This window comes from Neolamprologus brichardi, chromosome 8 (assembly GCF_056152115.1).
Source record: "Neolamprologus brichardi isolate AB-2024 chromosome 8, ASM5615211v1, whole genome shotgun sequence".
Lineage (NCBI taxonomy): Eukaryota > Metazoa > Chordata > Actinopteri > Cichliformes > Cichlidae > Neolamprologus > Neolamprologus brichardi.
Genome location: NC_142111.1, coordinates 1493047 through 1519410, shown reverse-complemented (window position 1 = coordinate 1519410; position 26364 = coordinate 1493047). Strand labels below are relative to the sequence as shown.

The 26364-nt window shown below is 38.5% G+C and overlaps 2 protein-coding genes across 3 annotated transcripts; one reads left to right on the top strand and one right to left on the bottom strand.

Moving 5' to 3' along the window:
• Nucleotides 1-3925: 3925 nt before the first annotated feature.
• mrpl27 (mitochondrial ribosomal protein L27) lies at nt 3926-7069 on the bottom strand. Its single transcript, XM_006796922.3, has 4 exons — nt 6964-7069; nt 6324-6452; nt 5793-5860; nt 3926-4633 (listed from the first exon to the last, which is right to left on the bottom strand). The coding sequence occupies exons 1-4, from the start codon at nt 7001-7003 to the stop codon at nt 4427-4429; spliced, it is 444 nt and encodes a 147-aa protein (XP_006796985.1). The 5' UTR covers nt 7004-7069; the 3' UTR covers nt 3926-4426.
• A 3942-nt stretch (nt 7070-11011) lies between these two features.
• Nucleotides 11012-25303, top strand: eme1 (essential meiotic structure-specific endonuclease 1). 2 transcript variants are annotated; one of them, XM_006796920.3, is made up of 9 exons: nt 11012-11071; nt 11721-12439; nt 12592-12719; nt 12884-12973; nt 15297-15418; nt 17625-17763; nt 20441-20556; nt 20654-20843; nt 24725-25303. In XM_006796920.3, the coding sequence occupies exons 2-9, from the start codon at nt 11743-11745 to the stop codon at nt 24899-24901; spliced, it is 1659 nt and encodes a 552-aa protein (XP_006796983.2). In that variant the 5' UTR covers nt 11012-11071; nt 11721-11742; the 3' UTR covers nt 24902-25303. The 2 variants fall into 2 exon arrangements, with proteins under 2 accessions (XP_006796983.2, XP_006796984.2); XM_006796921.2 differs by lacking the exon at nt 11012-11071 and adding an exon at nt 11347-11481.
• The last annotated feature ends 1061 nt before the right edge of the window (nt 25304-26364 follow it).

The window sequence follows — 26364 nt, the reverse complement described above, 5'->3', positions numbered from 1 at the left end:
AGTCATCCATGGTCTTCCTACATAGTTGTGTTTCCTGTTGATTTCAATTACTGGGCAGTTTTTATCAAGTAATGTGTTAAATGTTCTTAAAAATACTTTGTAAGCTTTATTAACTTCTGTTTGTTCATATATAATATTCCAATCTTGCTTTAAAAGTTCATTTCTAAGACAGTTTAATGTCTTCTCTGTTCTTATTCTTTTGTAAATAATCTTGTGTCCATCGTTGTTCACTTTATAATGGCAATTATAAGATGCAGAGACTGGTAAATGGTCACTTATATCGTTGATTAATAGCCCACTTTTTATATTTTCTTCTATTATATTTGTAAATATATTATCTAATAGAGTTGCGCAATGAGATGTTATTCTGATCGGTCTTGTTATCAGTGGAAATAAACCCATGCTGTACATGGAATCAATAAATTCTTCTGTACTCTTATTATGATTTGGATTCAATAAGTCAACATTAAAGTCCCCACAGATAAACTTTCTTTTCTGATTTATATTTGTAAATAAATCCTCCATATTATCTTTAAATATCTCAATCTTAGATCCCGGTGTTCTGTATATACAACTGACAATTAGGTTTTTCCTTTTTTCCATACTTATTTCACTGTTAAACATCCCATCACTCCATCAATAACAGTCGTCATTCTTCCCATTCTTTCCTACTTTAGGTTTTTATCAATGTAAAGTGCCACCCCACCTCCCTTCTTGTTGATCCTGTCTACATGAAGGAATTCATATCCATTTATTTTAAAGTCTTCTTCTTTCCAGGAGTTATCACCTTGGCTGTTCAAACTGTGTTATGTAGTCTTTGATGGATTGAAAGTTTGCATATAAGCTTCGACTATTAAAGTGAACCATTGTTATACCCTTTTCTACCTTGATTTTCTTTTTAAGTTGCTCGTTTGTATAACAACTGCATTCATTTGTCTTATTGTTAAAGAAATTACAATCAGGATCTATGTCTATCTATGTTCAATATCTATATGAGTTGTTAGTTGAAAACTGTCAGACGTCTGAGTTGGTTGTGCAGCTTAGACGGTCCCATCATATTTAGCACTGCTTTGCATTCTGATTTATCAGATTTATTTCTATATTATATTATTATATATTTTCCGTCATCTCTTTGATGACTAGAACCTTAGCCTGCTCTGGTGTTCCATTTAACTTAATGAATATTTTACAGTCTGACGTCCAAGTTGACTGTATTTTCTTCTGTTTTCTTAATATTCTTGCATACTTCTCAGTCCAGTTCTTAGAAATGCTGCGATAACTTTCTATATCCATTTCCTGCTTTGTGAGCAGCAACAGTTTTTTGACTTGATGCTTTCTCAAGTTAAAGGTCAAACCCTTATTGGAGATTTTATACTGTATGTACGCTGATAACTTGTTAACTTGATTTTATTAGTCTGAGCATTAAAAAGCTAAAGTACATCATTACTCACTAGGAGGCTAAAAAGATTAACCCTAAAATTAACCCATTTTTCTGAAATTATTTTGTTATTGTGTGCAAATAGAAATAATTTATGCTCTCTAAGAAAACAAATAAACCACTATATTTAGAAATCCTATGTTGAAAGTCCCCTTGCTTTGTTGAAAAAAGCAGTTGGGAACATTTTAACCAAAACATGAAGTTTAATTGGATGTTTTATCCTCATCTGTAACAGGTGAGATAGATGTGCCATCTTGTGGTTGTTGTTGTTTTTTTTTAACTTAATTAGATATAAAAATAGAGCACCAGAAAAAAAATCAACCCTTCATTTCAAATCAGACCTCTTTGTACTTTTTAGTACTCCAGCTTCCATCAGACAGTAAACACTGTTTTGTGGAGTTTGCATAAAACTGATCCACCATACTTAAGATTGTTCCTTTCACAGTTTTGCTAATGTAAAGCTGTGCAAAGGATTCTGGGTCAGAAAAGCATGCTTCCTGCATTCTGCAAGTGTCCACATAAAGGAGAATATTTTAGGCATACTGTTATAAACATTTTAATCATTCTCTAGCATATTAAAGAGTATGTTTCTATGGGTAAATGAGTGTTTGTTTGATTTTATCCAATTCTAATTAACCTAGTTACATTTAAGCTATAAACATATAAACTATAAACCACCTACTTTCCACTTGTGACACTTCTTGGTTAATTAATTAATTATGCTGATCACACCATCACTAAGCTGGTTCTAAATTAGTGATACTAGGAATTGGGCATTGGATGAAAAGAAGTATATACAGCAAGTAAAATGAACATTGAACGTGTCACCAGATTTCCAGATGAGTATATTTGTAAATGTGCTATTGACTTGAAATTCACAACTCATCCAATCCATACATGCCAGGAAATCAAACCACAGATGTCCATAAATTAAATCATGTGTATTAATGAGAAATGACACTGGAAAAAAGTACTGATAACACTTACTGAAATGTGTTTAATACTAAAAGCGTATGTTGGTGATGACAGCTTTAAGATGCCTCCTGTATGGAGAGGTTAGTCCCATGCATTGCTCTGGTGGGATTCACTCATTTGTCCACAGTCAGGTTCTGTGGGCCCCTTTTATGAACTCTGACCTTTAGTTCTTTTCATAGATTTTGGATTGAGGTCAGATGTTTAGCTGGGTAATTCTTGCAGCTTTATTTTCTTTGTCTGAAACCACATAAGAGTTTCCTTGTCTGTGTTTGGGATCATTCTCTTGCTTAAATGTCCACCCTTCAGCCTTTCGTCAATTGTGCCATGGTGAAAAATGACCACACCATGATGTTCCCACCTCCAAACCTCACTGCTGATATGGTGTTTTCAGGGTGCTATGCAGTTTCCTTTGACCTCCAAACCTGGTGTGTGTCACAGCAAGCAGAGAGTTCAGTGTTGGTCCTTTCTGACTAGACTATATTCTCCCAGTATTTCACAGGTTTGTCTAAATGTTGTTCAGCAAGCTTTCAACCTGCTTTTTCTCATTAATGGAGTCTTGCATGGTGAGCATGCACACAAGGTGGTTGAGGTACTTACTGTTTTATTTCTTTTTTTGCAACAATAAGGTTCCAAAGATTTTGAAAGTACTCACTGGTTTTGCCCATCATGAAGCCTTGGTAACGAGATACCTTATTAAGGCGATCACCTGGGACTGAACCAGCTGATATTAATTTGCACTAAGTGGCAAGATTGTTTTTTAATCACTGATAGATTTCAGCTGGTGTCATGACTTTTCACACCTTCCTTTCTTTTCTCTTTGTTTAATACACTTTCCCTGTGTCATTTTTCCATTATTAGACATAATTTATTGACACATATGGTTTGATTCCTTTGTATGATTGGAGCGGATGAGCTGATACTGACGTCTGGTGAGAATTTAATGTCATTAAAACCTTTAGAAATATATTTACCTGGTGTAAGGACACTATAGTTGACCCTGTTGCACAACTATAACAATAGCAGCAGATCCCTTTGTCAGTAAACAGAAGCCTATTCACAATCAGAGAGTAAGAACAAATGCAGACAAGTTATATCTCCTATACGACTTTGTGCAATGTCTAGAAATAGATTTTTTTTGCCCCTTTAAAAACTTACATGGGTAAATGGTAAATGGACTGGTTCTTATAAAGCGCTTTTCTACTCATCTGAGCACTCAAAGCGCTTTACACAACTTGTGCATTCACCCATTCACACAAGCACATCTCTCTAAGTGCTTTATAGCTAACATTCACACACATTCATACTCCGATGGATGCATCGGAGAGCAGTTTGGGGTTAGTATCTTGCCCAAGGATATTTGGCATGCAGACTAGGCGAAGCCAGGAATCGAACCACCAACCTTCCGATCAGTAGATGACCTGCTCTACCACCTGAGCTACAGTACCTGTAGAGTGCTTTTCTACTCTGAAAACTCACAGCACTTAAACACAACAATGCTCTTGACACAACTCATTCAATGTAAGACTTTCACATAGAAAACTTTAATACACTAAATATATGTATATTCAATATGACAGCAATGATGCCTCAGTTCAGTCTGATGGGAATTTCTGTGTGAACTGAGTCCAGTTTACAATTATAATTTACTATCTTCACTTTACTTGTCGTGTACTGTACATTTATTTTCATCACACTTCCTGTATCATGGACTACTGGAATGACACCATGAAATATTGGATTCATAACATTTTTAACTCTCATCTCAAAGACTTATACTGAATGAAACAACAGATGTCTTTCTTCATTTCTGTTTTGTAAAGAAATTGTAAAATTCTGTGGGAGTTTGACCCAAATTTTTGTTTATAAGTCAGACTGAGAGAGTCGTGTAACTCCAGGGATCCCAGCAAAGATCTTTGAGGTCAGCAGCCATCCTCTTGAAATCCCTGGAATCCAAGTCAGGGTGAATCCTAAACAATCCTGACCAACATACGAATGAGCTCTATGTGCTCAGTTTTAGACCATGTCCACTAGCTTGAATTTACCCTCCTGCTTGACTGGAAAGACATTGATGAAGGTCTTGTAGAGGACGGCTCCTCTTGGCAGCTTGGTGATGACCTGAGTAGCCTCTGGGCTCCGTGGTGGTGGGACATAGACCTCCTTAGTGAACCTGACACAGCCATCCTCCAGAGCAAAGAGTGTCTTGTTGGTTCCCATTCCAACCTTCAGGGCAAGGAAAAAGGACCAGGAGTGAAACAAGATGAAAAGCAGTTACACCAGCTCTTCACTGTCTGCTACAGCTCACTAGGGATGGGTATTGATAAGATTTTCACGATTCTGATTCCATTTTCAATTCTGTTTAATCCAATTCTTTATCAATTCTTATTTTCTTAAAAGGAGAACACTAAGGTCGATTAGCTTAGAACTTTGTTTTATATCTTCTCTTTGAACAAGATAGAAATTTAGGAGTAACATGGCCTTACAAACCCAACAGTGAGATCTTAAGAGATCCAGCCTACGGCTCTTCAATGGGGTGTCACAGGATCCCCGGAGAAAAAAAATTGTAAATGTAAAATAATAAATAAATATTCTTCTGTAGCAATAACAAAGTATAACATAAATTATTCTGTAGCAATTACACAAGAATATCCAGTAATGTCCCTGCCTATAATTGTTTAATTGTAGGCTTTCACTTACTGAAAATCGGGGCCATCTGCTGTGGCAAATGGGTGCAAGCCTTTGACCACAAACTTAGTCTCTGCTCGGTGACATTCGTCTATCCTGGCCTGAAAGGAGACGCTAACGGTAGACTGCAGCGAGAACTGCCAGCATCTGAGCCAGAGTCTGTCTGTCTCATCATGGTCACCTAAATGCACAGTAATGGCAGCTGGCTGCTGCTGGGTTGAGATTCACGAGTCCGGAGCGGAATTAAAAACAGGACATTCATTTAAGGTCATCGCGTGTTTTGTGAGTAAATGCTTTTGCATATTCGTAGTGTTTCCTCCCTTAAATGAAATATCTACTTTGCAAGTATTGCAAGTTGCCCTGTTGTCATCCGTTCTCGTAAAGTATAATCAAACGTTTGAGCGTTTGAGCCGCTTAGGCGCCATGTTTCCTGCCAGGTAAATGACGCTCCGCAACGTGGTGACGTCATTCAGGGCGACTGGAATTGATAAGAGAATCGTTTGCAAAAATGGCAAACAATTCCAAGGAATTGAAACAGTGGGAACCGGTTCTCAACAATAATCGAGTTTCGATACCCATCCCTACAGCTCACAGTGCCACATGGAACTAACTGCTGACAGTGTGGTGTTAAGATGAAACTTTTAATTCTAGGCTGAAAGTCGATCACACCAACATTTTTGGATAGTGTGCAACTTACATGAGCTCCTGGGTGATACCGCATCAGCCTCTGTGTTGCAAGGATGTTACCAGCATGGACAAAGTTTCCTACCACACGGAAGAGGGGAAAAATAAATAAATAAATAAATTCCAGCCCCGACCTTTTATGCCAATTCTAGCTATTGTATACACTTCTTGCTTACACTATGAAAAGTCAAATTCAGCAATGCCACCAGTTTTAGAAGCCATCAGTACATACATGTGTCAAGTGTCTGTATTGCTGTATCACTGCATTCTTCTGAATTTCTCAGTCTGACAAATGCTGCTCATATCCTAATAACAAAAGCTAAACATGAAACCAATATAAACTAAAATGCATTGAGCAGACCCATTCTGGGGGAAAAAACACAAGCAAACATTAAAACTAAATGCTAATAAAAACTAATGGAAAGCACAAAAATACATTAACTGTCCCACATCCTGTTAACTTCACCTGCACATCCCAACACTGCAGGCTAGAACAGGTCCTAACTTGGAATACAAATATATGGATATAATTGTTTGCTGTTACCATCTTGTTTCTTGAAGCCATATCTTTTCCCAGGGCTCTTTCCTCCGAGGTTCTTGCTGCTGCCGCCGGCTTTCTTAGACGCAAACCTCACCGAGTCCAGCAGAGAGAGCTGACCAGGTACCAACAAACCTGAAATCAGAAAAACAAGCGCGTTCACTTGAGTTTTTTTTCGCTTTAAATTCAGTTTCGGCACGTGACACTTTAAAAAAAAAAAAAAAATCTATATGTAGGACATGATATTGCCCCACTATTATGCCCTGACCGTTACCTAGTGGTATGAGATCTTCAATCAACACACAGGGTTAGCTTACAGTGAACACGATCTACATTGCATTTATTGAGACGAGTCCCACGTATCTTAAATTAGCAGAACTGAGGAGAATCAATAAATTGCAACAACACTGTCAACAGTGAAGTGTACGTTAATATTTTTAAAGAACTAATCCTATTCGCTCTTCATTTGATCTCCATCGTGACATTCAGCGCTACCTCACATGCAGACACGTTAGGACACAGTGGTTGCTAAGTTACACTTCGACAGAAACACTTGCTCAAAGTTCAAAGCCACTCGGTGCTCGCGTGAGCAGTAATCTGTAATGTCCGTTTGAAAGTTTGCCGCACTCATTGAAATGTTTGATACCTGTTCTGGACTTGACCATTAACGACACCAGCGTAGCCATCTTGAGCAATGTTGCCTACGTCATTCACCTACGTCACATCCGTTTACCTTTGCTACGTTCATGTTCCTCAAGAAATACAGAATAGTCCGAAATAGAAACCAAAATGCACTACTTCTTCTTCCGTTATAAGTATACCTGTCCAACCGGCATTCCAGTTAAGATACGTGCTTTCAGTTGACAAATAGATGCATTTGTTTGTTTGTACATATGTTGAATAAAGGCTTGTTGAAAAAAAAAGAACTTATTCTTCTTCCTTCTGTTATTTCTGTTGGCGGTTTTCAAACAACGAAACGGTGCATTACCGCCACCATTTGGTATGGAGTGTGGACCGAAATTACTAAAAAAAAACCAAAAACCCACGGTGTGTTAAAGAGCACAACATGACCTGCTGAGACACTTCTTGAGCTCTTTTGAAATAAATCAACAAAGTCCAGTAATCCAATTTTTTGGATTAGCTGTCTTCTCTCAACCTCATATTTCCGATAACGCACTAAATCACGCTCTATGGTCTCATCTTCTCTATTGCTGTCATATTTTCCTGTATAATGCTATCCTATTAAAAATAATGTGCTGTTTAAACCTGTATGCCCAAGTCAAAGATGTGATCTTCTCTATGCTGTTCCTTCCTGTGCTTCTCCTCTCTCCTACTTTCCTTTGGATTTTGTAAAACCAACCTTCCTTTTTTTTTTTCATCCCATTGCTTTTTCCACCTCTTCTTCATTTTCTTATTATATGCCTTATTATGCTCTTCATATCTGTCATGCTGACACTGAGTGACTTATTGTGGCTTTCTTTCCTGTTCTATCTGTCATTTCAGAATCAGAATCAGAGAGACTTTATTAATCCCAGAAGGCAATTGAGTTGTCATAGCAGCAAATATACAACAAAGATCAAGCGCTTATATAAAATGAGTCATCATTTGGTAGAAACAGAGGTTTAATTTCCTTTAATTCCATATTGTGCTGGTAAACACAAAAGTAACCCTAAGTCCCATCAAACTGACTCTGTAAAGTGTTTGATGACTCTGCATTGTATGTGAGTTTAAAATAAAAACGCGTCCTTTTTCTTCTGACCTGATCCAGATTAAATTCAGTTGCTTTCCTACTCACCGTCCAGCCAAAGCTCTGTATTCCTCTTTTCTCTATTTCCCAGCTAATCTTGGATGATCTTGTTCATGTCCCTGTAGATTTGCCCAGTAGTTGAGTGTTAGCTGCTCTCTTCAGATTTTATCCTGCTGAATTATATGCTATACACCTGTAATCTAATACCTAACTAATAGTAATATTTGACTGTCTGTTAAAAAGACAGAAAAATACAAGTACAATTGACCATTTATACTAATTAATAGACCTTCTCTCCACATGATATGCTTTTTCTATATAAAAGAAAACTGCCAATACACTCTCTTTGTTTACCTGTGGCTTAAGGATGCTGGATCCACTGTACTTCTCCCTCTTCTAAAACCACTCTGATATTTCGACATAAATCCTTTATCCTTTATTTATATAGTATGTTAGTCTTTCATTTTTCATTCTCTCCATTATTTTGCAGACATTAGATGTTAAAGTTATTGGTCTGTAGTTTCCTGGTTTTGTATCATCCTTCCCTGATTTATGTATCGGTATAATCATTGACTCCTTTGGCTTTGTGGCAATTTCCCAAACTCCCAAACTCTGTTATATAATTTTAATAAACCATTGTATAACAAACCTGATCCTTTGTCTTTGCAAACGGTATATTCAAGAAATCCTTTGTGTCATTTTCTAGATCTGTAATGCCTCTAAGTATTTTCCCGTCGTCACTATTGTTATTTAAACTATGAACTTTAGCAAAGGTTTCTACTAGCACACCTGCCTTCTCTTCATGATTCTCTGCTGCAGCTTCCTTGTCATTTTTAATGGTTCTTCTTAGCCTGTGACCTTTTATGTTCAATAATATTCTGAGATTTCTGATTCCTTTTTAATATCTTAAAAGCTTTATTTCAGCTCTTAAATGCTTTATCACATTCCTTTGTTTCCTCGGGTACAATCTTCTTTTTGCTCTTATTTTCTTTCTACTCTGGTTTGCTGCTTCTTGAATAGCATTGCAGACAGAAGAATTTAAATCATCATTATTAACATTCATATGATTTTTTTTTGCATCTGCTGCTCACTAACAAGTCTAAATGTCTTCCAATCTGCAGAACTAAAACATCACTTTTTGTACGCCGCCTGTATCACACTCCTCTGTAGTTCTGTCATTTCCTGCTCTTGTTTCTTTAACTACCTGCCATGAACAAACACATACCAGTGAACCTGATACTAATGTGAGATCAACTGGTTATTCCGTACCATCGTGAACATTGCTTCTTGGGCGACCGTGGCTCAGGGGGTTGGGAAGCGTATCTGTAACTGGAAGGTCGCCGGTTCGATCCCCGGGCTCTCTGTCCTGGTCGTTGTGTCCTTGGGCAAGACACTTTACCCTACCACCTACTGGTATTGACCAGAGGGGCCGATGGCGCGATATGGCAGCCTCGCTTCTGTCAGTCCCAGGGCAGCTGTGGCTACAACTGTAGCTGCCTCCACCAGTGTGTGAGAGTGAATGAATAATGGCATTGAAAAGCGCTATATAAATCCAATCCATTATTATTATTGTACCACTTCCATCATTTAGGCATACCAGATTTTTCTTCTTCTTTAATTCTTCAGTTACTGCTCCTTTTTGATCATTATGTTTTATTTCTGATGTAAGTGGCCTGAAATGTTGAGATATTAAAACAAAAAGATACAGACACAACTGCTATTAAAAGACTTCCATCTCTAAGGATTTTAGATAGTGTGACCTCTCCTAACCTCTTTTTCAGTTCGTGCAAAAAAATTATTGGGCTCAACTGCACCCCCCCCCCCCCCCCCCATCGTCCTTGCTGAATTTTAGGATTATTTTAAACTCTTCTCTTATAATCTCTTTCCAGACTACACTACCTTCATCTGAACTATTTTCCTCTAAATTTTTGTTTGCTGCTCTGTGTTCCTAATAAATTTCCATCCACTCTTCTGTTTCTCTCTTCGTGACTCTTTTTCACCATAGACCGGCATCGAGTCTCCCTAATCCATGTCGTCCTCATCCTCTACCTGAAATGTCATTCTAGTCCAGCCACACACCAGCTTATGCCAAGCGCAAAAATCTGTGATCCAAATCAGGAGGGCGTATCGATCCAGTTATCGATACCAAAAAGTGTATTGGCATTAGATCAGCACTATTGCAATAGGATCAATACTTTGTTTCTGTCCTCCAAGTTCAGCAAATAGCTCACTGAATTGTGTTAAATCTATTATTTATTAGGAAATGAAAAAAATACACCTCAAACACGGACTATGAAAAATATCTCAACCTTTTTGTATTGACTGTCACAACTATTTCATAGCATATAGCACGTTTATACAGAAGCTGACCCAACGTGCTTTATAAACAGGGCTATTGACATTACAGGTCTCAAAGAACCCACATTTTGAAATACATGAAAGTTGTGTTTTGTTGTGTTAACTAAGTATTGTAGAAATTAAAATTCTGAGTGATTTAGTGGTCGATGACGATTCATCTCATAAATCATTACACACTGCACTTCCCTACATAAGCTGCCTTTATAGGTTAAAAGTATCAGCACCGACAATACTGGCCCTGTATTTATTTGATATCGGATCGATGCCGACATTTGCAGTATTGCACAGCCCTAACGTAGTCCAAAACCCAAAAAAAAACTATGATTCACTTTTGTTTGTAGTTTAAATCTCGCGCCGTCACGTTCTTTCCGTCTGCAAACCTCTACTTCTAAATGCACTACTACTATCTCTACTACTGTTAGGGCCACATTAAAAAAAGTTAGTTTCTATTTTGGGATTAAGGTCGATACTTCGAGTTTAGAAACATTATTTGAAAAACATTATTTGAAAAAGTTTTTTTTTCTTAATGTGGCCACAAGACCCGGCCTCAGTGTCCGCGGAAGTTTCAGAAAATCCTCGTCCTCGGGGAACCCCTGAATGCATCATTACCCGGGGAAATCAAACAAGTCTCGCAGTTCTCTGTGTTCGGGTAAATAAATAAATAATTTCTCGCTGTAGTTTGAAGTTAGAGCGAGTAGTTAATATGTTTTTCTTATCTATGCTGCTTCTTTATTAACTACTTAATTGCTACTGCCTTGTAATTTCAAAGAGTTAAGCGAACCGCAGTAAGCGACGCGTTAAGCTAGTCTGCTAACCTTCAGCTGATGCCTGCAGTCGGGTAAAATGTGCTCGGGTTGTCCTTCCTGATCGTTTTAAAAGAACATTAATGTCGTGCCAAACTCAATTTAAAAAGTAATTTCTTTATCGCCAGGTCCTGTTTGGTTAGACACAGCGTAGCTGTAAGTTGGATATTCAATTAAGTGAGAGAAGTCAATAACGTTACACCAAGCGACTCCTATAATTGGCCTTGCTTATCTTCTAACTCCAGAAAACACTACGGTGGGTGGTAACAAGCACTGCGCACTGTTTATTCAAATAAGAATTTCACTGAAATAAGGCTTGCTGGTTGGACTGTGTTCAAGTCGAATTTACGAAAACGCTTTTACCTGTTGCTTTAGGTTTTGATTTTCAGGTTTACCTAATAATTTGTTAATTATTTAAGAAGCATAAAGACTTTTGTTTCAAATCTTGTTGAGTGATGATGCTCTTGTTGTTCTTGTGTCACACAATATGGACAGTAACCTCCTTGGACATGTGAGCATGGGGAGCATGGCAGGAAGTGACTGCACCAGTGACCCAGATGAGGAGCTGCCTGTGTTTGACTTCCTCCAGCCAGCCTCCCACAGACGTGCAGAGAAACCAGACTTGGTCGACTTTGATGGTTCTGATGCTGCAGCAGCAGCTGTCTCCTCCCCAGGGAGGGGGAGTGGTGGCGTGTGCATGGGAATGGCTAATGTAATGATAATCAGCAGCAGTTCCGATGATGATGATGCACCTTATGTTCCTTTGGCACAAAGAATCAAGGCAAAGCGAGACAATGTGATTAGCGCCTCCTCCATCGTGACTAACGAGAACGATGCTGAGCACTGTTTGCCGCTCTGTCTGGCCAGCTCACAGTTTTCTGGCCAGAATGGCTTTCCAGAGTCAGAGTGCCCGCTCGGCTCACATCAGGTGAGAAAAATGAGCCGTGGACAGGAGCTTCCTCTGAACGGAGCAAGGAACACAGACACTTCTCCTTCCAAGAGGAAACTTGGCAAGCGAACGGTTGAGGAGATCCAGGCCTCCAGGGAAGTGGCTCTGAGTAAAAGGGAGGCTAAGAAGAGACAGCAGCCAGACAAGGATGTGCTCAGGGAGGAACGAGAGAGACAGAAAATGGAGAGGAAAGCTCTGGCAGAGGCAGCTAGGGCCCTGAGGCCAGAGGAATGTATGAAGCATATGGTGGTGGTGGTGGATCCAGGTACATTATACTTGGCAATGTAGATAAATGCAGATCATTACAAATTTTATTTTAAACTGCACATGCAGCCAGTCTTTCATCTGCAGTATTATTGAAGTCATTAAATGTGCTAATTGTGGCTGTAATTGTGCTGAGTGTGTTTGTGTGTGCAGCTCTCCTACAGCTGGAAGGAGGCGGCACTTTGCTGGCCTCGTTACAGGCTCTGGGTTGTAGCTGCGCCATCAAGAAACAATCCCTCCCACGCAGTGTGAGCTGGATGAGAAGAGCTCCCTGTGCGCAGGTGATAAGACACATGCGATATTTTTCTCTTTACCTCACTTTACTCAAAGTGAAGCATGAATGTGAACTTGTCAAATTTGCCGTAATTGCCATAACTGAATGAGAAGTGGTTTCAAGAGTGCTTATTTAGCAGTAACACCTTTTACTATCTTTGCCATGTTTCAGGGAGATGAAGGAGCATCTGTACCAGAGGCCTATGTTGTGATACAGATGACAGTGGAGGACTTCATTACTTTGATCCACAACTACGTTCAGGTTTGTTGTGGGTGCTGATGATATGCTTGAAGGATCAACAGAGCAGAACCACTGCTACTTCTACTGACTTCTAACTTCTTCTACTGTTTAGAAGAAGTCTAGATGAAGCATAACTGCATCTGATCAGAAACTAGGCGAGTTTAGGAACAACAGGAAGAAAATGGAGAAGGCAAAAGGCAAGCGCCAATTAGAAAATGACATTAGGTAATGTTAAAGGAGTTATGTATTTTGGCCATTAGGGTAAAAAAACACACAAATGATAAAAACTTCCATCGGTCCATTTAAAAAAAAAAAAAAGATCAGATGGTTCAAACCATAAAAATTCTCTGTGAGACAACAGTGCTAACCATAGAACAATAAAAAATGAGGATGAGTGTGAAAATATTTTGAGAAAAATATTTATTTATTCTTTACTTATTTAAGAGGGTGAGTAACATACTTCCTTGACCTACAACCATTCATGTAACTATTTAACTTTTTTCTCTGCTTGTTCTATCGCAGTGCTTTCCAACATTCACACACATTCACACTCCAATGGCTGCATTGGAGCTTTGGGTTACTATCTTGCCCAAGGATATTTGGCATGGAGACTGGAACAACCAGAGATTGACCCACCAACCTTCCGATTAGTAGCTTTATAGCTATTGCTAATTTCTACCCTTAGAAAACCACCTGCAGTGCTGCTTATATGTACAGCTAGTGTGAGCTTAAACATCGATGACATCCACGTTTTGTACATCAACCAAGAAAATTAGATTATGCTAAACATTAGGGGTGCAACGATACACAAAATTCACGGTTCGGTTCGATATTTTTTGATACAAAAAAAAGTTCATGCCTTTTTAATTTTTAATTTATTAAAATTATAAATATATATTTTAACTCAAAAGTACAGTTTTTAAATTTAATGTTGCTGAAACAACAAAGTAATAAAAAAAATCTATCTGAATTCCTCATCTTTGGAAAAGAGAGTTTATTACAGAGAAATGTCTCTTTCCAAAATAAAAGCTATACTATACGCTTCTTCTGGGCTATATTCTCAGCAGCATATTAAACATATCAGGTCCCCATAAGGAGAATCATGTGCTAACGGCTGTCTAAATGACTCGGCTAAAGTTTGTAGCATGCGTGCTTGTTGTTTTTGTCTGCTTCCACTTGTCTTTGCACTAGGATGATGTCGGAGTAAATGTGCAGTCATATTCGTTGTGTTCCCACTAGTGCTGTCAGCGTAAATCTCGTTGAAATGACGTTAACGCCACAACACAGCAAATCTCCATTAACGAGCTACCGCGGATCGCCCCGTGCGTGGGGCTGGACGGCCAACACGTTAACGAGCTAACTGCGCTAATGCACTAGTTCCCACCAATGTAATTGAGCATTGCGTGGCACATCCAACATACTGTTTTACTTTTGTCAATGATGCGCTTACCTTCAGGGTCATACGTCACATGAAAACCAAAATAGTTCCAAACGCCAGATCTGAATGAGGGTGGGGGAGGTTCAATTTGCTATGTTGCAACGAGCTTAGCTTCAGTCTGCTAGCTTGTCCTGCGCTCATTGAATCTGCGTTCGACTACTCCGCCTAGGCTGCACTGTCGAGCGCAGATCCACTGAGCGCTCAACACAGACAGCATCGTCAGAAGAAAAGTTGATAAAATAAATTACAAATTTTGTATTGTTTGATACATATGCGTACCGAACCGAAAGCACTGTATCGAACGGTTCAATATCGATACGAGTATCGTTGCACCCCTACTAAACATGTACAAGTGGTCAACTCCAAGCTAACGAATTCCCCATAAAATGTAAATATGTTTAAAAAAATTACAAATATAGTACCATTTAACAAAAGACTTACTACATTTCTGAAACAGGTAGTTTTAGCAGTAGTTTTCAACAAACCTTACTAAGACTAGGGTAAATTATGTATTTGTAGCCAACTGTTTTCACTAGTGGATTCATATATTCTTGGTGGTATAGAAGGATTTTTATTGCAGAAAGAAAGACATGTACAACACTGGAGCTTCACAGCACAGAGAAATGATAGGTATGAGGCTTTCAATATTCAATACACGCAATCATAAATTGTGTGTATTGAATATATTGTAATTGTGAGTGTTGTGAAAAACTGACTCAGAAAATTGCTTATGCAGGACATGGCAAACAAGAAAATATGTTATTACATGTAAGAAATAAAGGTAAACATTTACATAATTTTCATTCTTGTCATTAGTTGCATAGTATAATTAATTTAAAAGAGTTCTAATTGCATATCAATAGAGTTAATTTTTTTTCCTAATATCTACCTCCCTGTCTAATCCAGAATGAGAGGCATGGCAGATCAAACTGTGGGTCCACATTGACATCCTGGGTCCAGGAGCAGCAGAGGCGTCACCTTGGCAAGACCCTTAGCCTAGCAATTATTGAGCTTGAGAAATACTTCAGGTAAGGATTTGAAGGTTGAGCTGTAGAACATTTTAAAGGATAATTTGGTTATTGTTGCTCTATAGCATGTGCTATCGTTTTAGCCCCTCTATTAATGGGATAGTTGTTCATCTGGCTCAGGATCCATCGGATTTTAATTAATTTAATTATGAAGTTCCACAGGGTTCTGTGGTAGGACCGATTCTGTTTACATTACAAATTCCCTTGGGCAGTGTAATTAGAAAGCTCAGCATACATTTTCACTCCTGTGCAGCTGACTTTATCTATCTATGAAACCAGATAAAACAAACCAGTTAGATCTTCATGACATAAGGACCTTGATGACCTAAAATGTTTTGCTTCTAAATTCAGCTGAGGTCAATGTACTCGGCCACCAAAAATCTCAAAAATATTGTCTCTAACCAGGTGCTTACTATGGGATGGCATTACTTTGACCTCCAGTAACACTGTGAGGAATCTTGGAATCGGTTTTCACCAGGATATGTCCTTCAATGCAAGTATTAAAAAAATATGTTTGACTTTCTTCCATTCGCAATATCTCTAAAATTAGAAACACCCTATTTCAAAGTGACACTAAAAAACTAGTTCATGCATTTATTACTTCTAGGATGGACTACTGTAATTTGTTGTTATCAGGATTTCCTAAAAAACTCCCTGAAAAGCCTTCAGTTGATTCAAAATGACTGGGAAAGAGAGCATATTTCAGACGATATCAGACTGGAGGCTTACTTATGATTCCCAGACAATTTAAGTAAAAAGTAAGAAAGTAGAATGGGAGGCAGAGCCTTCAGCTTTCAGGCCCCTCTTCTGTGAGACCAGCTTCCAATTTAGATTCAGGAGACAGACAGCCTCTCTCTACTTTTAATATTAGGCTTCAAACTTTCCTTTTTGTTAAAGCATATGTTTAGGGCTGGATCAGATCACCCTGAACCCTCCCTTAGTTACACTGCAATAAGCCTAGGGTGCTGGGGGAGTCCCATGATGATGAGTTTTTCCTTCCCACTGTCACCAAAGTGCCTGCTCATAGGGGATCATACGATTGTTGGGATTTCTCTGTATTTCTTTGTATTTTTGTCTTGTATTTGGGTCTTTGCCTTACAATATTAAGTGCTTTGAGGCGACTGTTGTTAAATTAAATATATCACCAAATAGATAATCTCTCAGGCTTTATTACTTTTCTTTCTCACTATGAAAAAACACTTTTTTTAAATGATCACTGCCAGAAACAACACCACCCAGTCATGAAAGCTCTTATTAAAACCCATTTGATGTAAAATGCAAAAGAATATTTTTTTGAAACACATCTTCTTTAATGTATTTTTCAAAAGTATCATGATCCATTTTAAAGTTGCTGCCCCCCCAAGAAAAAAGGCTCATTTTTTAAGTTGAATAATTTAAAAGCCCTATGACTTTGACTACATCAACACTTGTGGTGGTATCTGTTTCTCAGGAGGCAGAAGGTCAGGAGATTGATTCCACATGCCCAAGTGTCCTTGAGCTACATGCTCACCCCAGAGCAATGAACTGTGACTGTGTGGGTCTGTCAGTGAGCTGTATGAATGTGTGTGTGAATATGAATGTGGCTGGTGGTAAGAAGCACTTTGAATGCTCAATTAGAGCAGGAAAGCTGTAAACACTAAAGTAACATCTGGAACTAAATAAAAAACTGAAAGATACTGAAATTAAAATGATAAATATTTACCAGAATTGGGAAATTAATGTGTTACAACTAACAATTAAATACAAATAAACAAGTATCGCCCAATTAATTAAAATCTAAAAATGATACAATAAGGAACTTAAATGTGCAATCAATATATGCAATGAGGTGGTAAAGACTTTCTGTATCTATCTTTGCAACAACTGAGCTAAAACGTGTGAGAGAACGAGTTCAGCTGCAAGAAGCGCAGAGAATGGTCTGTCCTTTACACCGGTTTTATGGTCCTACAAAGGTGTCTCTTTGTGTAACTTGCATAATAGTATAGAGTAAAGTGCTTCATAAAGTGTTTAAAAACAACAAGGCAAGCACTCAGAAACTGCATAACTGCGTAAACACACGGCTGTCTGAAAATATGGCAAGCATCACTGTGTAATCTGAAAAACCTCTGGTGGAAATGCTGTGAGGAATAGGTGTGAAGAGAGTAAATGCATCAATGAAGGTTCTGAGCATTAATGTCTAATATGACCAAAAATGTTTTTTCACAAGATCACAGAAATCACAAAAACAGAAGCATCTTCGAGAGGCTGTTGCAGGGGAGGAGACGCGGGGAAGTAAAGCCAAGAGGAGAAAGAAGAATGGTGGAGCTGGTGTACTGCCTGAGGTGTCGCGAGTTGACGTAGAGGAGGTAGGTTAGGTGGTTGACACAGCACAAGTTATGATTATATAGAAAAAATATAAAATTAAAGAGCTTTTGTATTAATTAAACAATTCCCACGCAACTGAATCAATATATCCCTTAAATATAATAGGTGTGTGAAAAATGAACGTACATGGCCATGTGTGGAAAAAGTGATTGCTACCCCTAAGAAATCACTTAAATGGAAACTGCATGACAAAGTGGAGTAGACCAAAAGATCCTAAAAAGCCAGACATCATGCTGTAATCCAAGGCAAGTCAGCAACAAATGAGAAATAAAGCCATTGAAATTCCAGTCTGGAAGTAATAAATGCATGAACTAGTTTTTCAGTGTCACCCTGAGACAGCAATATTGTGCAAATGGAAGAAAGCAGTCTAACATTTGTTTAATATGTGCATTGAAGGACATATTCTGGTTAAAAATGACTCCCAGCTCCCTCACAGTGTTACTGGAGACCAATGTAATGACATCCATAATAAGCATCTGGTATGATACCGTATAACTTTTAAGACCGAGTGCCAGAACCTCATGTAGAGCAGGGCGATATGACCAAAAATATTTATCACGATATACATTTGAAAATTTGCGATAACAATATAACTGACGATATAATTGACACTGGACAAAATACTTTACAACTCCACAACTTTATTAGTGCAAAAAAACCCAAAACAACAACATTAATGTATTTTCACTTAAGCAAGCAGCTGTTTTTTATGTGCATTAAAGTTATATAAAAATTTAACAGTGCAAATGCAAATTCCTTGCTGAAAGTTTAACCAAAAGGCATTTCCAGTGGAAACTGGCCGACATATCCTCAGCATAACCATGTATAATATCCACAAAACTTAAAAAGATGTTATACACACACAGTACGGTAATATTATGTTAAAGCACAGTACGTATCACTCTGCCGAGGCTCCTGCCTACGATAGCCGTAATGCTCCGACAATCCATCAAGCGGTGCGGGTTCATAGCTTAGCCAAGTCGTACTAAAACATTTGACAGATTTTCGAGCGCCGTGTACATAAAATCGTTTCAAGGTCAGTAAACACAACCAGAGTTCATACATAAGGCCCACGGGATTATAAGGGGCTCTGTCGATTTTCAGAAAAATCAAAGGATTTTAAGTGTGCCGTATTTTCCACAAAACACGGTAATAACGACGGCCCGCTAGCATGCTCTACCAAAAATAGTGCAGCATTTTTACAAACCAGTTCTGGTGCATCCGTTTCATTTAACGATCCGCTTTCGCTCTTCTCATTCTCCGTCGCCGCCATGCTTTTTCCGCCGTGTGTATGAAAACAAAGGCACGCGCGTTTTACCCATATTCTATCGCGATATTTCATTTTTCATATTGTTGCCCAACATTATACCGGTATTACCGTGAACGGTATGATATGGCCCAGCCCTAACCTCAGGGTTATCTGAATTTAGAAGCAGGAAATTAGAGGCCATCCAGGTCTTTATGTCTTTAGGACATTCCTGCAGTTTAACTAATTGGTGTGTGTTATCTGGCTTCATGGTTAAATAAACTTGGGTGTCATCTGCATATCAGTGAAAATGTGTGGTATGCCCTCTAATGATACCTCCGCTAAGATAGGACTGCCTTTAACAGTCTTGATCAGTGATGAACAGTAAGATATTATAGCTTTACTAGTTATCTGCTTTAATCTTTTAAATTAGGACTACGCTTCCTCCTCATTGTCATCCAGCCATCCTGTTTTCCTGGCTGCTCGGGACAGTGTTCTGGGGGAGACGCTATCTTTTGTTGCACCTGCGTTTTTCAAGGGTGTGAAGCTGGGTCTCAAATTCAAATATTGGCCTCCAGGACTGCAAACACACTACATTGATTACAAGTATCATTATTGCTACAGGAGACCAAGAAGTAAACTAAACATCTGACACAATGAGCAGGAAAATGCAGGAGGAACATGTGTAGAGGCCATGGTACTAGCAGGTTTGCTATGAGCTAAGCTAGTGAATCCCTAAATACACAGTGAGTGAATATTTTAAATTAAATAATTTAAAATGTAAAACTTCTTCGTGTGTTTTGGATAAAGTGTATGAAGATGACACTGTGAAATAGGATCTTATCTAGTTTTTAATACACTTGGCTATACAAATAAGCTACACAAAAACACCACTGTGTTGTAACAGGAAGTGATACCATACCGTAGAGAGAGCCAACACCAAGCAGAGCGCCATCCAGAGGAATGTCAGACTCACTGACAGCTATCGCAAATGCTCGATTGCTGCTAAGGATCGGCCAACCAGTTATTAGGTTTAGGGGGGAGTCACTTTTTCACACAGTGCCACGTAGGTCTGCCCCCCCCAACAATAAACACCTGCATTTTGTATTTACTTGTGCTATTTTTGTCTAATGTTTAATGTTGAAATTTGTTTGATGATGTGAATCATTAAGTGTGAGAAACATTTAAAAAAGGGAAATGAAGAAGGGTGCAAACACTTTTTCACACCACTGTAGGATGTTTATTTAGTTTTTTTTATATCGGTCTACAATTTCAAGGATCTGTGGCTGCAGTGGCAAACATGTTGATTTATACTGAAGAGTCTGGTGTGTTTTCAAGGGGCAAATTAAATCACGGTTATTATTTTGCTTAGGCTTATAGTGATTCATGTTTGTTTTCTAATATCCCTTCAGGCAATGGTGCATCTCCAGCTTCACACTGGTGTCTCAGTCTGCTTCTTTTGTACCTGGAGGGACTTCTCGGATCACATCACCATGACAACCAAAGCAGTTGCAGAGGCCCCTTTCAAGTGAGCAACTGTTTTTTTTTCTCTCTCATCACAGTTCAGCTTAACACCACCTCTGCCAGATCAAACAGTCATTTCCCATGTTTCCCTGTTTTTTCAGGAGAGAGAGGGAAACGACTGGCTTTTCCTTCTACCTAGAAAGTGAGTGGGCAGGGGGCCAGCGGGTGGATAGAGGTGGTAAGGGCCTGCTGCAGGTGTGGAAGAGACAGATCCAGCAGTTCAACAGAGTGAGCCCAGACATGGCTGCTGCCATCTTGGCAGCTTATCCCTCTCCACAGCTGCTCAAGAAGGTACAAGCTTGATTATAGCAACAGCTTACTGACAAGGCCATGGTAAAGAATATATAATTCTGCCTTTCTGTTTTACTCCTGCTTCTGTTTGTAATTAGAAGAATCTGATAGAACTGTTCTAACATGAAAAAATATTTTCTATTCTTATGGCAACAACAACCCCCCGATTCACAGCTTGTAGGACTTAAAGGATCCACTGCTAACCTCTTATTGCGTTGCTCAGAACACAGTTGCAGAGAATTAATTTAAGTTTTTCACTGAAGTTCCATATAACGGAGCTCTGCTATAGAGGTGGGAATCACCATACATCCCACGATACGATATTATCACAATTTTTAACGCACGATACGATATTATTGCAATTTTTAAAAATATTTTGCGATATTCAGATTCTGTACATAAAGGTAAACTTTATCAATATTCATTTTCTCTAATATCAAAGTCTCACACTCAGTCTTTCTCTCATTTCAGTTTTATTGTTGACAAACTGAACGGTTTGTATTACAGTCTAGTCCAACTGAACTGAATCAACCATCTGGTACAATTATAGCTATTCTGAACTATGCAGTTTATGAAAACTATGCAGCCCCTTCAGCAACTGAAGAATTTGAAAGTAAATTAAAACAAAATATAATTTTGCATTAAATAAAAAAGTTTTAAACTTAATTAAAATAAAACATGTCTTAAATTAAAATAAGTAAACTCTCATGTTTATTGCTGCCAAAAAAAAAGTTAAACACATTTGGACAGTGAAGGAATGTCAGGATTGTTGCTCAGAAAAAGGATCAACATGCTCTGAAGTCAGAGCAAAAATTTGTAACAAAATATCGATTTCTGCTGTTCCTGTATCGATACATTATTAACAAACAAAATATCACGATACTACACAGTATCGATTTTTCCCCCACCCCTACTTTTGCAACAGTCTTTATGTTAAGGAATGTCAGGATTCTTGCTCAGAAAAAGGATCAACATGCTCTGACTTCCAGCAGTCCACAAAAACTTTTTTTGTAACAAAATATCGATTTCTGCTGTCCCTGTATCGATACATTATTAGTAGGGATGCACCGATACCGATACCGGTATCGGGTATCGGGACCGATACTGTAAAATGTGGTATCGGTTAACTCGTAAAAGTTAACCGATACCACGAACCGATACTAACTTATTTCATTAATCAGAGGGTGACTTGTCATTTTTGTTGTAGTTTTTTAGATTGGCCACTAGGGGGACATCCCACGCTAAACAGGCACAGGGTTAGGCGAGTGAGACTGGCGGCTCCAGATAAAAAAATTGAAACTGGAGGCTGCTGTAGCTAGGCTAAACAAAATGTCAGCAGTGTGGATCGGAACAGCCAACTTTAACTCAGGTTTTGGAAAAGCGAAGAAAAATGTCAAGAGAAAATCCACAGGCAGTTAAAATAACAGAGGCTCTGACTCATTTTATCGCTCTGGATGACCAGCCAATGCCGGTCGTGGAAAACATAGGATTCTTCTCAGCATACTCGAGCTGCGATATGAAATTCCCAGCCGCCCACACATCAGGGAGATAATGGTGCCAAAACTTTCTGAAGAGGTAAAGACCAGCAGTGTGTGCGATGTCAGTCCTTGGTTTAACGGCACAGTGGACTGATGATCCACGGGCAGATGAGGAGTTCGTCAATGCCAAATACTTTCGTTATTTTGTTTGTTTGTTTACAATATGGACACTCTGCAACAATTTAAAAGTTTATTTTATTCTCAAACCTAATTTGTATTTATTTGATTCCAAACAGAAGTGTTTATTTATTATTCTGAAAGCTCGAGACAGTGCCAATAGTTCAGTGGTATTTTGTTAAATTACAATGTGTAGACTCTGCAATAATTTAACAGAAGTGCTTATTTTTCACTTAAAATTTTTTGTGGTCATTTTTATTAAGATATTATTTATTATCGGCAGAGAATAAAATAAAACCTGTCTTCCAATTCATTGCATTTGTGTGTGTGTGTGGTAGAAGTATCGTTTTTTGTACTCAGTATCGGCAAGTACTCAGATCCAAGTATCGATATCGTATCGGTTTGAAAAAATTGGTATTGTTGCATCGCTAATTATTAGCAAACAAAATATCACGATACTACACAGTATCGATTTTTTTCCCCCACCCCTACTCTGCTACAGTCTTTATGTTAATGCAGGTTCACATTGGCTGCTTGAAAGTCAAACAATGTAATGTAATATTTGATCATTTTATTTACAGACTCTGAGGTAATTTTCTTTTTAACTTTTCTTTGATGGTTTGAAGTCCTTCTCTGGATTATCTTCATGTTTGTCATTCATTGAGTTGAGTTATCTTTATCTAATATTAGAATTTGATCCTAAACATTAAATATGTTCAGTAGACTAAAATATACAAAAAAAACCCAACTTTTTCTGCATTACAGTAACAATCTTGTATATTTTTGATAAGCTACATACTTGATACTTGACTAGAGTTAGCAACAAAAGTCTGATGCCAGGCGTTCAATTTGGGGATGGATTGCTGCCTCAAATGGGAGAAGAGTGGAGTCGGACACTGACAGATGGAGTGGCGCAGTGATGCAGGTGCTGTACTGGTCTGTTGTGCTGAAGAGACAGCTGAGCGTGAAAGCAGAGCTTTTGATTTCAATAACAAAATTCTGAAAATGTGGTACTATAGGAAGCAAATGTATCAAGGTTGTAATTCTTCCTGAACTGATGAGAATTGCATACATATACAAGTCTTCTCATCTGTTTTTTTTAGTGCTGTCAGTGTTGATCTTGTTAAAACGACTCTGAACACACCATCCCCACTGTCAAATATGATGGTGGCAGCATCATGCTCTGGGGGGGGCTTCTCTTCAGCAGGGACAGGGAAGCTGGTCAGAGTTGATGGGAAGCTGGATGGAGCCAAATACAGGGCAATCTTGGAAGAAAACCTCTTGGAGTCTGCAAAAGACTTGAGACTGGGACGGAGGTTCACCTTCCAGCAGGACAACGACCCTAAACTTAAAGCCAGGGCAACGATGGAACGGTTTAAAACAAAACATATCCATGTGTTAGAACGGCCCAGTCAAAGTCCAGATCTAAATCCAATCGAGAATCTGTGGCAAGATCTGAAAACTGCTGTTAACAAACGCTGTCCATCTAATCTGACTGAGCTGGAGCTGTTTTGCAAAGAAGAATGGGCAAAGATTTCAGTCTGTAGATGTGCAAAGCTGGTAGAGACCGACCCTAAAAGACTGGCAGCTGGAATTGCAGCAAAAGGTGGTTCTACAAAGTATTGACTCAGGGGGCTGAATAATTACGCACACCCCACTTTACAGTTATTTATTTGTAAAAAATGTTTGGAATCATGTATGATTTTCGATCCACTTCTCACGTGTTCACCACTTTGTGTTGGTCTTTCACGTGGAATTCCAATAAAACTGATTCATGTTTGTGGCTGTAATGTGACAAAATGTGGAAAAGTTCAAGGGGGCCGAATACTTTTCCAAGCCACTGTATGTATGACAATATTACAGTATGTACCTATGCTGAGAATCCAGTTCATCCAAGCATCTTAAATAGAATACAAAGCACTATTTTTCAAATCATGTTGATGTGTGATCACCTCTATTTGCTCTATCCTGCATAAATTTGTGTCGGCTTGCATCTTTTCATAGAATTTGCAAGCAAAACAATTACATACAAACTTCACTTTGTGTTTGGTCTGTGGTCATCATTGCAGGTGGCATGAAGAGATTAGGCTTTTTTATTACTTTATTTATCACAATGTTAAGTGCAGCCTATAAGATTTCTCGGATGTGAGTCAACACATCACAAGGCACATCTGCAAACATGTCAGTTTATTTGTTAATACTTGATGTTTCCTTGTCTGTTTGTAGGCTTACAGCCTGTGCAGGACGAAACAAGAGAAGATCTCTTTGCTCTCTGACCTACTGATCCGGAGAGGAGAAGGTGTCACTTCCACCACTCGTAGGATTGGTCCGGAGCTCTCCAGACGCATCTTCCTGACAATGAGCTCCTGTGATCCAGAACTGAGTCTAGACTCTAATCTCTGAAATTTGAATTTGATTTTGTGGCCCACCTGCTTTGAGTTGGCAGTTTGTGGTCATATCTTTGAATTTAATACTATGTAATTAAAGTTCAGATTTTTAAAACTTTTATTTATGTATTAAAGTTTTATTCAAATAACAGTTTTGAAGACCACTATAAGATATGCACATCAACCATACTTAATTGATTCTGGGGGAAATTGTGTTACAGCTCACTTTAAGCGTTAGTGAGGTGACTGATTTTAGGCTACGTCCACATGTACCCGGGTATTTTTGAAAACGCAGATTTTTCTATGCGTTTGCACCTTTCGTCCACACGTAAACGGCGTTTTCGGTCACTGAAAACGGAGATTTTTAAAAACTCTGGCCAGGGTGGATATTTTTGAAAACTCCGTTTTTGCATTTACTTGTGGACGAGAAAAACAGAGAAAACGCAGCGTCAAAGGTGTGCGCATTTTTTGACGTCACACTGTGTTATTGTTTCGGTGAAATGAATTTCTACAATACTGTTACTGTTAATTGTTCTCTCTGCAGTGTTTAAATGCTTACATATACACACACACAGTTTCTGTCCCTCCACACATACGACTCGGTTCTGCTTCTATGCCCCAGCTTTGTTTACTATTTCCCACCGAGGCTTCTAGACTTCTGATTGGCCAACATTTCTACACGGTTAGGAATATAGCGCCACCTGCTGCTTTGACATGTTCCTAGCAGCGTTTTCCTTCATTTCTGCCTTTACGTGTGGACGGGATTATTTTTTAAAACGAAAACGGAAAATCTCCGTTTTCAAAAATACCCGTGTACGTGTGGACGTAGCCTTAATCTTTGGCACTGTTTTATTTACACATGTATTCCCTCCCTGCTTCATAGCATTGAAAGACACCTTCATTTGTGATAACTTTGAGTTATTTGAAACACATGTTGAAATACCCGTCATCTCACTTCAAAGACCAAACCTGCCATATCAGTCTAAATCATGTTTCACAAAAATGTAAGAAACATATTCAATATATTATTGTAAAATTAGAACAGTCACAATTTATCATCTCATCCACATCTGTTTCCAATCACTGGATCTTAAGCCTCACCCACAGTGCTCAGGTGGCACGCCCCAACACAATGATATTGACCAATCAGCTGAAAGGAAAAAATTTCTGGTCAAAATTCGTATTTGCAAGTTGAAACTCACAAACGAGGGAACTTGAGCGCAGAGTTGTACGCTTTGTATCTGTAAACAGACCTTGACAAAAAAAAATGTGTAACTTGTGTAATTTTTTTCATTTTCAAACACAAATCTTTTTTACACAAATTCTTATCTATATACAAAAATTGTATCTGTAAACAGATCTTGACAAAATGCACAAAGACACAATTTTCAGATATTTTTGTTTACAAGGTTACAAAACTCAGTTCACAACTACACAGTCTGATTTACAAGTACAAAATATTTATGACCACAATTTGAG

Coding starts and splice junctions, on each gene's coding strand:
- eme1 (XM_006796920.3), top strand. CDS start 11,743: ATGGGGAGCATGGCAGGAAGTGACTGCACCAGTGACCCAGATGAGGAG. Junction 15,419..17,624: donor GAGCTTGAGAAATACTTCAG/GTAAGGATTTGA, acceptor TTTTTTCACAAG/ATCACAGAAATCACAAAAAC. Junction 17,764..20,440: donor CGCGAGTTGACGTAGAGGAG/GTAGGTTAGGTG, acceptor ATATCCCTTCAG/GCAATGGTGCATCTCCAGCT.
- mrpl27 (XM_006796922.3), bottom strand. CDS start 7,003: ATGGCTACGCTGGTGTCGTTAATGGTCAAGTCCAGAACAG. Junction 6,453..6,963: donor AATGGTCAAGTCCAGAACAG/GTATCAAACATT, acceptor TTCTGATTTCAG/GTTTGTTGGTACCTGGTCAG. Junction 5,861..6,323: donor TGGCTTCAAGAAACAAGATG/GTAACAGCAAAC, acceptor TCCGTGTGGTAG/GAAACTTTGTCCATGCTGGT.